The 13,282-nt window shown below is 42.7% G+C and overlaps 1 protein-coding gene across 1 annotated transcript in view; it reads right to left on the bottom strand.

The window, feature by feature from the left end:
• Positions 1–6,625: 6,625 nt before the first annotated feature.
• CDH20 (cadherin 20) overlaps positions 6,626–13,282 on the bottom strand; it is a 172,933-nt gene continuing 166,276 nt past the window's right edge. Inside the window, exons 11-12 of the mRNA XM_030552235.1 lie at positions 9,616–9,867; positions 6,626–8,145 (exon numbers count right to left, since the gene is read on the bottom strand). Coding sequence (XP_030408095.1) covers positions 7,646–8,145; positions 9,616–9,867 — 752 coding nt within the window. The 3' untranslated portion in view covers positions 6,626–7,645. The remainder of the gene's footprint in view (positions 8,146–9,615; positions 9,868–13,282) is intronic.

Below are 13,282 nucleotides of genomic sequence, written 5' to 3'. Positions count from 1 at the left end.
GCTTCATTTAAAATTAAATTAAAAGGCAGAGCCCCCCGGACTGGTGGCCAGGACCTGGGCAGTGTGAGTGCCACTGAAAATCAGCTTGCTTGCTGCCTTCGGAACGCATGCCATAGGTTGCCTATCCCTGATCTAGAGGAAACAAGACACATGTTGTGGGTATGGAGATCACATTTCTTCCAGTTGTCTGTTTCCAAATCTCAATGACTGCAACAAATATCCAACTTCACTGAGCTAAATGTCCTTCTTTTTTGTCCTGTGCCATGACAAGCATTTGTCTCTAGTTATAAAAGCTTTAGCTCATGCACCCTTAAAAATCAATCTTTGCAGGATTGGCTTATGGCTATTAGGGAATATAAATTTTCAAAATACCTTCTTAATCCGCCCATTCCTTAATGGTGGCCAGGAAAGTGGGATTCCCACAGAATATTCCTAACTTTACTTTTTAAAGAGCCTTTTGTTCTGTCTTGTCATCAAAGTAAACTGCACCCAGTGTCCTACTACTCCCTCCCTTAAGAAATGCAGGCCCAGGATTACACAGTTACTCATTTTCTGAAGCAGGGCTTGCTGACGGAGGGTCTGATTTTGCTCCCTCTGGCACCCATGGCAAAATTTGCTTGGATTTGAGCAGGAGCAGGCCCAGCTTTATTCCTTTATCCATAGATGGTTAGCCTGGAGGACAAAGTTCCACAGTCACTGGGGCTTTGTGCAGGGGCCTGTCTGCTTGGATCTGGTTGCTGGATCAGAGCCAAAGAGGTGCAACTGGAATTTCCCCAATATGGGAAGGGGAAATGCTGCACCGTATCTGGGTGAGTTCATGTGAAATATCAGGAACTCTTCAGTGTTTCTGGACTTTAAGTAAAACTAAAACACCTTTAACCTTGTTGTCAGAGTCCCTGAGAAAAAGAACTAATGCTTGTACCCCAGCAAGCCATTCTCTCCTTAGGAAACAGGTTGCTCCATCCGATCACTCCCTGGGTGGGGGGGAGAATCTTCTTTAGACTTTCAGAACTGCAAAAGCTCTTCACAAGCAATAATTCATCCTTTCATAATTAGCCCCATTTTACTGATGAGTAAACTGAGTCACAGAGGGGTGGAGGGTCATAGACTTCACACAGAGATTCAGAGACAGAAACAGATTCCAGGAGTCCTGACCTACTGTCTCCATCTCTGTCTTTCAGAATGTAGACTTGGAGCCAAATCCTCAGCTGGTGTAAATCATAGCCCTGCTGAAGTCAATGTCCACAGCAGTTGAGGTGCTATCTGTAGGAACCCTAGCTCCCAAACCCTTGCAATAGCCATAGACACTAGGGGTCTTGACTTCCAGGGCCAGGTTTTTCAAAGGTCTTTAGGTGCCTAAAGATGCAGATAGGCATCTAATGGGATTTTCAAAGGCGCTTATGTAATACCAACAGATCCTAGTTATCATCAGGATCGAATCGGGGACCTCTGCAGCTCAGTCCATGAGCTTGTACCCCGTGAGCTAAAAGCCAACTGGCTGTTAGCTAAGGTTGTAGAGGAGACTCATTTTCTCCCTCTTTAAGCTGTCTCAGTGCTACTAGATGGGACAGAACACCCCACCCAGAAGGTGTGCGGGTTACACTTAGGGCTAGTCTACACTGGCAACACTAACGCGCTTTTGCGGCACCGCTTTAACGTGGCTTGTGTGGCCACAGCCAAGCATTGGGAGAGAACTCTCCCAGCGCTCTAAAAAACCCACCTCCATGAGAGGTGCGTCTCCCAGCATGGGGAGCGCAGCTCCCAGTGCTGGTGCAGTGTCTACATTGGCACTTTACAGCACTGAAATTTGCTGCGCTTAGGCCCCCTGAGCAAGAAAGTTGCAGCGTGGTAAATTGCCAGTGTAGACAAGTCCTTGGGCACTTAACTCCCATTAAAATCAATGGAAATTACGCACCTAAATACCTTTTAAAAAGCTGGCCCTCAGGCCCTTATTCTGTGCAATTACCATTATCATAAACATTTTTCCTTGTCCTGTACCATATTACACCTCCGGGGCATCTTTAAATATGAGACCGAAGACAATTTTGTTTTGTTTTTAGGATAAACACTGGGGGTGGAATGTTTGGTTGTGTATATTTAAGTCTCCGTTGCTTGGGAAAATGTGTGGGAGGGTCCAAATAAAGGTTGTAGTGGCAATTAGTTAGTATTTGGATGAGTGGTGTGGAGAGAGCAATTCTTGTTTTCATTTCTTTACGAGTACTGGAATCCATTTATTAAGCCAGCTTGCTGTTGTTCGCCTAAGCCAGCTGGGGAGATATAGCAGTGGCATGAGCTATTTTTTTTTTTCTGTTATAAGGCTGGTTTCTCTCTTCCCTTCCTCCTCACCTCCCCCAGCAAGCTTTAAGCAGTCCTCAAGGAAACTGGAGTACTGAATTTTCTGGAAAAAATGGTATGTGATCACATAATTAAAGACTCTATCATCATGTACTGATTTGCTGGGTCCTTCGATGACTGTATTCACTCTGAAGACCTGGATATCATGATGGGGAGCTCAGTGAAAACCTCTGCTTACAGCAATTATAAAAGCCAATGCAAGAGACAGTGGTTGCCTGGATGGTTTTACAATTAGAGAGGAGAGACTCCGAAGAGCAGGAATTGTGCTTATTCATCAAATATCTCCTTGGCATAGTCTCCTGCTGGGGCTTCTGTGAACATGCTTTAAAGCTGCTCTCCCCAGGCAGAACCCCAGCAAAAGCAGCCATATAAACACCCCTTGTCTTTCCCTGTGAGGACCCCTGGTGCCGGGTGCCAGTGGGCGAATCAACTAGTATATAGTTGTGAAAGGAAAGGAAACAAACCACAGCTCTCCTGGAACATGGAAAACAGTCACATTCTGCAATACTAAAATGTGGAGCTATATCTAGAAATAGGCAGCCCATTGTAAGCCCATCACACTAGTGTTGTGTGCTCTGCACTGCTTGTCTGCTCCCTCGTGGGTGTAGTTCAAAGTCTTGGTTATGACCCTTAAGCCTCTCAAAAGCCTGTGAATCGCTCACCTGCCCAAATGCTTTTCTTTCTTGATGGCTGGGTTTCTCTGCCATCAGTTCCTATGGTTAATTCTGCAGCAATAAGGCTTCCTTGGTTGCCTACCAGAGCCTGAATATGGAAAGCTGCAGGCGGGCTGGAACAATTTGCATAGTGGGGGTGCTGAAAGCCATTGAACCACACTGTAAACCCTGTATATAATGGAAACCACTTCAAGCCAAGGGGTGCTTCAGAAGCCCTAGTACCAGCACCTAATCCAAAGCCCATTAAAACCTTTTCCATTGACTTCAGTGCAGTTTGGATGAGACACTGATGTACAGTGTAGGAACTGACATTTGAGTGTTCTAGCAGCAAGGAGGGAACAATGTAGGAACAGACCTTTTTTGATCATTTTAGCAGCAATGACTGATGGCTCCATTTGTTCTCTCAAAGGATGTGAGCCTTAGTTCACTTATAGTAGTTTTATACTAATTAAATGGCATTAATGTTAGGGGAGTTACTTCAGATACACACTGAGCCGAGATCAGAATGGGGTTATTTGCCAATGGCTATTTAATTTAAGGTGTGCAGGTACTGGATTGCAGCAAAGAATCCTGTGGCACCTTATAGACTGACAGACGTTTTGGAGCATGTGCTTTCATGGGTGAATACCCACTTCGTCAGATGCCCGAAGTGGGTATTCACCCACGAAAGCTCATGCTCCAAAATGTCTGTTAGTCTATAAGGTGCCACAGGATTCTTTGCTGCTTTTACAGATCCAGACTAACTCAGCTACCCCTCTGACACTTGACAGGTATTGAATTGTTACCAGTGTAAATACACGGAAATATGTAATCATCATTGTTCACCCCAAATAACTAACTAAATAAATAGACAGACCAACAACATATGAATGAAAAGTTGAAGTATTTGTGGGGAGGAATTATTTTTCTGTTTGCTTTTGTCAATGCTGGTAACTAATATTCCCAAGATACTACATGAACATATGCAAAAATTTGACACCCCACAGTAGATACTCAGTGCTATACTGGTGTAGCTTTGCCTTGACAAGTAGCAGTTTTATTCCTGCATATCATTTGGTCTTTTTTTCCACTTTTCTGACTATTCTTTTGCTTTATTTACTCTGCGCTTGTTGCTTTTCCCCTCTCTGCCAGCCCTTTCCCTCCAAATCATCTCTTTTGCTCACTCTTTCCTGGCCTGCCTTCTCCAAAAATCACTCTGTGCTCCCCTAGTCACTTGTCTTCTCCTCCAGATTAGCTCCCTCTCTCACCAAAACCACTGTGGGCAGATTGTGACGCCCTCAGTCATAATGAGAGGTCGCCTCTGATCCCCAGTAGGAGTAAGAGCTAGATTTTACTATCCTCTGTTTGCCCGCCTCGCTAATAGTCTTTCTCCTCTTTCTTTGGATGAGTTGCTCTTCCACTTCATATGGTCGTCTTCTGGCAGTTGCCTGTACTCCCAGTGAGAAATTGGCCTGAGGCCTACTGGAGCCTCCTCACATCTGTCCATAAATATACCATATAAAGAGCATTCTGTAACTATCAAGGAGGCTGAGTGAGGGCAAATGTAGACATGGGACTGCAAAACTGTTCACATTCCACAGCAGTTGAACATCACAGTCATGAAAGTTAAAGACTATGAGGAACTATGAGCAGGGCTTCATAGAGCTATTTTTAGGGAAAACCATTTTTTTTTCTCTGTATAAACAAACTGTCATAAACATACAGCTAAGGGTAGCATAAAATCCCTCCTTTACCTGTAAAGGTTTAAGAAGCTCAGATAACCTGTCTGGAACCTGACCAAAAGAACCAAGAAGGGGAGAAGATACTTTCAAAGCTGTGGGAGAAGGTTTTGTTTTGGGTCCCTTTTGTTCTCTCTGGGTCAGCGAGGAATCAGGGCAGGGAAAATACATCTCCCAAAGCCATACCTTAACTAAGCCTCTAAGATTACAAATTGTAAGTAATAGGAAGGATATGCATTAGATTCTTTTGTTTTATCTTGTGAATTGTCCCTACACTATGAGGGAGGTTTATCTCTGTTTTTTGTAACTTTAAAGTTTTGCCCAGAGGGGAATCCTCTGTGTTTCGAATCTGATTGCCTGTAAAATTACCTTCCATCCTGATTTTACAGAGGTGCTTCTTTTACTTTTTCTTTATTATAAAGTTCTGTTTTTAAGAATCTGATTGGGTTTTAGTGTCCTAAAAACCCAAGGGTCTGGTCAGTTACTCACTTTGGTTACTCTCAAGCCTCCTCAGGAAAAGAGGTGAAGGGACTTGGGGGGGATTTTGGGGGAACAGGAACTCCAAGTGGTCCTTTTTCCTTGAATCTTTGTCTAACTCACTTGGTGGTGGCAGCATACAGTCCAAGGGCAAGGAAGGATTTGTGTCTTGGGGATGTTTTTAACCTAAGCTGGTAGAAATAAGTGTAGAGGGTCTTTCATGCAGGTCCCCACATCTGTACCCCAAAGTGGGGAGGGAACCCTGACACAAACAAAATAAAATACACTTAAAGGTCTAATAGGGTTTGAATTCTAGAGCCAATACATAAATTATAGAAGGGGTCAAACCCTGAGTTCTTGCATCTATAATTAAAATATTATAAGCCTGATTCTCCATGTTGTTAAAATTATTTTATGGTATTATTACTTCACTCATTTAGAAGAGACTTACAATGCTATAAAACTGCTATACTAGAAAAACTGGTGTATGGACTTGGTTTACACTATAGCCACTTTTACAGAACACATTTCTTTGTTTTTAGGGGGTCTTTTCCCGCTTTAACAGTGAAGGGTCCAATCCAGATGTGGAACTGAACCACTGGCATATTGTATCTAGTAAAACTCATTTTTTCACACCTGATTAGCAAGCATATGAGAAACTCTAAAGCACTTTTATTTGCTGTTTACATAGTGCCATAGGAGTGTAGGCATCTGAGATGTTTAGTTCTTTGCTGGAGAGCTTATAGTCTAAAATTAGACTAAATAAAGACAAAGTGTGTGTGTGTGTGTGTGTGTGTGTGTGTGTGTGTGTGTGTAAGTAAAATGAAGATGGGACAGTGATGGGGGGGGGGAAGAAAGATGAAATAACACAATCATGTTGTTTTTAGGCCTGGCACATGTTTCAGCACCTCCTTGTTCGCATAGCCTCTTTATATATAAAGATCCTGTAGATGCAATTTTAGATCTGTATTACATCACAAGATTCCAGTAAAGCATGCACTGAGATGTTTGTTCACTTCTACATGTAATTTTTGTGTACTGCCTTTAGGGTATACAAATGAGAGAATCTCCAAATTCTATTTGCACAGGAAAATGAGTAGATTCCATCATTTGTGTGAACCAATGAGTGCATAAGTTATGCATGCAACAAGAGAAGCTGGGTTTAAAACATGGCTTGAAATGCTTCATAAAGTGAGAAATGACTCTCTCCTAAATGAACTAATTGACAAGGGTTCCACTACTTAGAAGTGAACATTTAATGGGCTTGACCCTGAAGATTGAAAGTTCGGTTCCATTACACGGCTCTGACTAACCACGTTTTGCCTGTTTTCTACAAGCACTAACTGTGTACATAAAGCATCCAATAAATTGTCATCAGACTATCTCTTCAGTATAACTTTTATTAAAAGAGATGCTAAGGTACTGTATGCAGTACATGATATTTATTACCAAAATTATTAACAAATATACAAAACTTATACATGTAATTTTCTTACATCCATTTATTCTTCTATAATACTGCATTTGTTCAAGTAGGTTATCTACAGTATGTAAACATCCCTTGGATTGACCTCACACAGATTAGGAAGCCCCTCTAACCCATGTATTTATCAAATTTTTTTTATTTGGCATTCATTGCTAGCATCTAACCATCACATTTGGCACATGGAAGAGACATCTACAGTGCAAAAGAGGCAGATTTTCTGGTTTTGTTCTGAGCAGTTCCACAGTGCCAACATTTTAAAGAGCTGAGAGGAAAATAAATTTACACTAACTTGACAGGGGGTGAATTAGTATTTAACCTCAGTGACTCACGTATCAGCCATTAAACTAGAGCATAAATCCAAAGGTCTTTCCAAGCCGTCTCCTCTGAGCAACATGGAAAAAGTCAGGCTTGTTTTTCAAGGGTTAAAAGGACTCTTAGCAACAAAAGAAGAAGGATGATTTTTATAATGAACACTCTTCATGATTCCAGTTTCAGTTTTCTGCTTTCTGTTTTGTTAGCAAGAAATGGGGGGAAATAACCAATTGGGGATCCTCTTTTACTGGCAATTTCCCTGTGAGCTGAAGATTACTATTGGACCCTAGGCATTTTCATATACAGATGCAAAGAACTCCATAAGCTGCCATGTAAAAAAAGAGTAATATATTCCAGGAACGAAGCTTTCAAATGTAACTATAAAAATCAGGAAATACTTTCCTCTTTTTGTTCTCCATTGTTTAAAAATGTAACTTAATTTAACTGAGTAAAGCTGAGCCAGAGAGAGAGAGAGCTTTGTTTGCATCCTTCTCCCTCATTCTCATTCAAGCACCATACTGCTATTTCAGGAGGTCTCGCCCTATGTCCATACAAGCTTCTGATGAGAACAGATCTAGATTAGGACATTTGTGTCATGTAGAAAACACTCTGCTCTTCATTCGTTACCACAGAGCCCCGTTGCCTTCTGTGATGCCGTACATCTCAGCCAGCTTTTTAAAGCGAGGTCCCCAGTCTGTCAGGTAGTCATAGCTCTGGTCTGAGTCTGTAGTGACAGACTGTAATGAACTGAGTGACTCTGCCACTGAGCCGTTCCCTTCAAACATGTATGTTTGGAGGGAGTCAAAAGGAGGAGCCCAGAGGTCCATATCAGCTTCGTACAGCTTGGCCAGCACATAGTTGTGAACATTGTTGTCCGTTATGCACATCTGAGACACGTATCGGGAGAGGCTTTCTATTTCAGGCAGCATGTCCTGCCTGCTTTTCACCACTAGCTGGGCCTCCCGGGGATTCCACATGGCAGCAATGTCAAAGGCCTCAGTGTCTTCCTCCCCGCCCCCTTCATCATCATACCTTACGATATTCTCATGGATATTCTCTTCTTCATCAATGATGTAAGGCTGCTTCCTGTACCGCCTCATGGATAAGATGAGCAGCACGAGCACTGCAAGGGGCAACCAAAACATACGGGCATTAGAAAGAGCAGCTCTCTGGCATCTACTCTCCTCAATCACTGAGAAAAGGAACAAATGTGCATTTCTAACAGAAGGCATGGCCGAAAGATGCAGTGAAAATGTAAATACCAACGCCCAGTCCAGGCATTGTCCTTGGTGTTTACAATCTCTATGGAATCAGTATGACAATTTTGTAATGCTAATAACTGAAATACCTCATTTAATGATTTATTCTAGATATGAGCCCAAATCAGTGGTCCATAGAAGTCAAATACTTCTGAGCTTTGGGCAGCTGGGATGGAGCTAAGAAAATTAATTTAAAATTTTTGGTCTGAATATGGCTACTGGATCCTTTTTCCTATAATAGACCAAACCAAATTCCAGGATTTAAACAATCCAGAACTTTGGAGTGGGGAGAGGGTCTGCTGTAAGCTGGACCCATACCCGAATGTTCTGGTTTGGGCCCATCTAATCTACTCCCTTTCTCTCATAAATCCCACTGATTTTTTTTAAATGACACTTAGATTATGTTTATGCTATGACTTTAGTTGGTATAACTTATGTTGCTAAGGGCTGTGAGAAAAACACCTGATTGAGCAAGATAAATTACACTGACAAGCACCAGTTTGGTCGGCTCTATGTCAACAAGAAAGCTTCTCTCACCAACATAGCTACTGCTGCTCATTGGGGATGGCTTAATTATGTCGACGGGCGAGCTCTTGCCCATCGGCATAGAGTGGCTACACAAGAGATTTTACAGTGTAAGCTCTCTAGTATAGACATGGCCTTAGGCTCCTAATTGCCTAAGTCACTGTTGAAAATAGGACTTCAGTGCTTTTGAAAAAGTTAGCCTGTGCCTCTATCCCATTGCTTCTCAGACTGAAGATGAACTTCTGAAATGTTAGGGAATGTGTGGCGATCAAGGGTAGGAGCAATCTGACCCAGATTCCTGTTGATCCCAATATCCGGGGCAGAGTATAGGGGAAATAGGTAGGGAAATAGACCAGATCTGTAGGTAAATGAGAGCAAGAGAGATATTAAGCACCTTAGCTCCCCCTGGCGATCAGATACTAACCTCAGATACCATATCTAAGTAAGTAGATATTTCTGATTAAAACAAAGAATGGGAGCAGAGGTGCTAAATATCTGGAAGATTCAGAACCAAAATAATGAAATTTACAAGTTTTCATTTTTTTCCTGATTTTTGTGTGTGTGAGAGAAACTTAGACCATTTGATCGTATGACTTGACCTCCCTTGCCCCATTGCCCTTCTTTGTCTCATAAAATCTTGGGGGAAATGCTGACATCAATAAAGAAAAAGCTTTATATATATATTATACACACACTTCTATTTTATGCACACTATAAAATCAGCCTTAGTGAGGCTAACAGTCTGCCAAGTGTCGTGACCAAAATAGATGAGTTAAGTTCCTCATTAGGAAAGGCAACACAAGTTTTACCTAACAAGACAAAGATGCAGGCTAGGATTGCAATGAGTGCTCCTCTGCTCAGGCTGACAGGGAGTATATAGGCCTCTGCATTGCAAGACATCACCACACCATCGTCATCACAACTGCACACATGCACGGTCAGAGTGCCAGTACTGCTCAACATGGGGCGCCCGTTATCGGCGATCAGGATGGGAAGATAAAAGATGTTCTGCTCGTGCTGTCGGAAGCCAGATCTCCTGGTTAAAATCCAGGCGGTGTTGTCTAGGGCAGGAAATTAACAAAGATTTATAAGAATTTATGATGCAAACATTTTCAGCTGGAAAGGGAGGTTAAAACCCCTCTCCCAGCATTAGACACACATCTGTGATATCCTCTCCCTGTTTTCTATGCTTTTCACCAGTTTGTCACTAATCAGCATTTTGCCTCAGCCTCCCATCCTAACTCCAACATGTTTTCAGGCTAAAACCTATAGACCTGTAAGGCGTACACCTTATGAGACTCTCTTACCCTTTGTGACACTAAGTGCCTAGAGCAAACTCTCAGCCTTCAGATCTTGCTAAAATATCTTTCAGAAAGCAAGATAGAAATGAACAGTTGAGGGCAACTTCTTGTCCCTGTTTGTTCCTGCTCAGCAGCTTTTCTAGGCCTTGTTGTTTCTTTGTGTTTCCAGTGAAAATGCTGTGGAAACCTCTTTGTGTAACCCTTGTGGACATGTAGTGTTCTCTTATTTTTGATGTGTAGCTGTTTTCCCCTACATCTGAAAGACCTCTAAAATCAGCTGAATCAATCATTCTGGGCTATATAAACTGTCCACTGGGGGCACCGAATGGATAAAAGACACCAAAAATAGTCTCTTTCAGTGTCTCGTGGGGGGGCGGGAAGGATGGCAGGCTTTTTCAGCACTTACCCCCCACCAAATAATCAAAATTGCAGGAATATGTCCATTTTGACAAAACTTTAGATGGAAAAAGGTAGAAATGTGTGGTTTTTTTTGACAATATCAAACATTTCATTTCTATTAATTTCATTTAGATGATATTAATTTATATAATATAGTATTTATATATTGTCAAATTTTTAATGTAATATAAAAGTCAAAACTGAATGAAAACAAAGTTGAAACAAAATATTTCAACACTATTGAAATGAAACATTTTGGTCTCAATTCAAACATTTTGGAATTATTTCACAGGAAATTGAAATTTCACTTTTTTTTTCCTAATTCAGAACAATTCCACCTCCATCCCCTGCCAAAATGTTGGACTTTCCTGCAGAACAGAATTTCCAGTTCTCAACCAACTCTTCTCAAAACACAAAGGCCACTATCCACACTACAAACTTCACAGAATCAGGACTTCCAAATTACCCTGGGTGCAGCTGGCCAGAAGAGTTGGGGTTCAGGCAGCAGTTCTTCATAGTTCTATCCTCAGGAAAACCTGCAGAGATTTCCTGTGGAAGTCACTGCTGATCTTATCAGCGCTAAATTGGTGAAGAGGAATTCTATCTATTACTAGACTTGTCTACACAGAGGTTGGGGTAGGGGATTGATATGACATGCATTATTTAACTCACAGGACATGAGCTGAACTAAGGTGCGCACAGGCTGGCGGTGCCTCTTTCGATTTGCATCATGTGCACACAGTGGCAGCTTCGTGAACAATAATCATGTAGCATTCTTTGAGGGTATCCCATAGTCCTTTGCTGCTGAGCAGTGTGCATGCTGGGATTTGTCTCTCTGTGAATTGTGGGATGCATATCAGAAGCCAGGGAAGTTCGATCAAAAAAAACCCCATTTTTTTCATTCTCTCTGCCTCATGTTTCCTTTTCTGGGCAGACTAGCATTGTTTTTGAGTTGCTGTCAGCCAGATGGACTCTATAATGCTGGCAACTGCAAGCACACAGAGGTTGCTTGGACTCTATGTCACACTCAAAGCTGGATGACTTTGGGTTTGGACTTTGCTGGCCACATCAGCTTCAGAGGCTAAGGAAGAAGAGGAGGATGGCGAGAAACTGATATGAGAGAAGCAGTTGCTGAAGTAGCTTAACAGCCTGCAGTGCTGTTTCTGGGCTTGGGAAGCCAGCGTGGATTGGTGGGAAAGGATCATTCTGCAGAGCTGGGGAAATCAGCCATGGTGAGAGAATTTCAGGGTGGTGAAGGAAACCATTTTTTGAGATCCTTCAGAACTGGCCCTGGAGTGGCAGCATACCAATACCCGGAGCCCCATACCTGTGGAGATGTAGGTTGTAATTGCCATCTGGAAGCTGGTCACCCCAGAATGCTACTGGAACACAGCCAACCAATTTGGCCTGGGGAGATCAGCTGTGGGGGCCATTGTTTATGTGTGGTGCCATGGATGAGGCACTGTTACACCAGGTTATAAAGCTTGGTAATGTTCATAATATTACTGATGACTTTGCACTCATGGGGTTCCCAAACTGTATTGGAGCAACTGATGACAGCAATGTACTTATTATTTGGCTCCTCCCCTCCCTTCCCCCCCACTCCCGCAGCTCAGAGTTTATACACAGAAAGGGGTATTTCTCCATGGTGCTACAAAGGCTGTCGACCACCGTGGCAGGTTTACAGACATAAATGCAGGGTGGTCTGGAAGAGTCTATGATAGGATTTTGGAAACTCAGCTCTGTTTACCTTAACGCAGTGGTCTCCAATGCGGTGCCCACAGATGCCATGGCGCCCACAGGGGCATCTTAATGTGCCCGTGTCCTGGCCCCTGGGAGAGCACCTGCCGAAATGCTGCCGAATTTCAGCGGCATTTTAGCGGGGATGCCTCTCGCTGACACCGCTTGCCGTCAACAAGTGGCATCATCGAGAGGCGTCGCCCAGCCAAAAAGGTTGAGGACCACTGCCTTAATGGCTCAAGAACAGTTTGCCTAGAGGATGATTGTGGACATCATGGTGTGCAGATTGCTCTGGTTATCCTAGGAGACCTGGCTTGTCCTTTATTTCCCTCAGTAACAGCAGTTCACAGTCGGTTTGGACAGAAGGAAGGAATTGTTTAACTATTGTGTTAATAGTTGCGGAACGACAGCGGGTGTGCATTTTGCCGTTTGAAAGGAAGGTGGTGCTGTTTGTGGACTAGGTTGGAAGCTGGAGGGGAAAAAATAAGTGCCTTAAAATTATTGCTCCATTTGTCAGAGTAAGAGAAAAAGCCTTCCACCCGGGATAAGGCTGTGCCTTGAGCAGCCAGCAAGGCATCCAATACAAAAGAGAAACGGCCAGGGCAATGTTGTCATAGATACCTCTTGATCTTAATTTGAGTCTCAGGCCTGAAAATGTGCAGCTGTTACCCAGTTGAGGGTGTGTATGTGGGATGGACTGTGAGCAGTGCAATATTGTTTATGGGTAGTGAAGTGAAGGACAATGTCGTGGCAATCCTCATTTTATTCTGTGTCTGTGCTTGGTTCTTCTGTAAAACACTAAACTATGGTCTATGGATTTGCTATATAAAATGCATTGACGACTCTTTTTACAAATGATTTTTAATGAGTTTTATTATATAGCAAACAGAAACAGGCCTTATTTAGAACAATAACTAAATAAAAATTCAAAGTGACATCGTGCAGTGGAGGCGGGACTCAAGTCATAGGTGAGCATATGCCTTGCCTCTTCCTCCTCTTGTTCTTAGGCCTTCTGGTGTTGAATGGCAAGGCTCAA

This window comes from Gopherus evgoodei, chromosome 2, assembly GCF_007399415.2.
Source record: "Gopherus evgoodei ecotype Sinaloan lineage chromosome 2, rGopEvg1_v1.p, whole genome shotgun sequence".
Lineage (NCBI taxonomy): Eukaryota > Metazoa > Chordata > Testudines > Testudinidae > Gopherus > Gopherus evgoodei.
The sequence above is the reverse complement of the archived record's forward strand: the minus strand, read 5'-3'. Positions and strand labels throughout refer to the sequence as shown.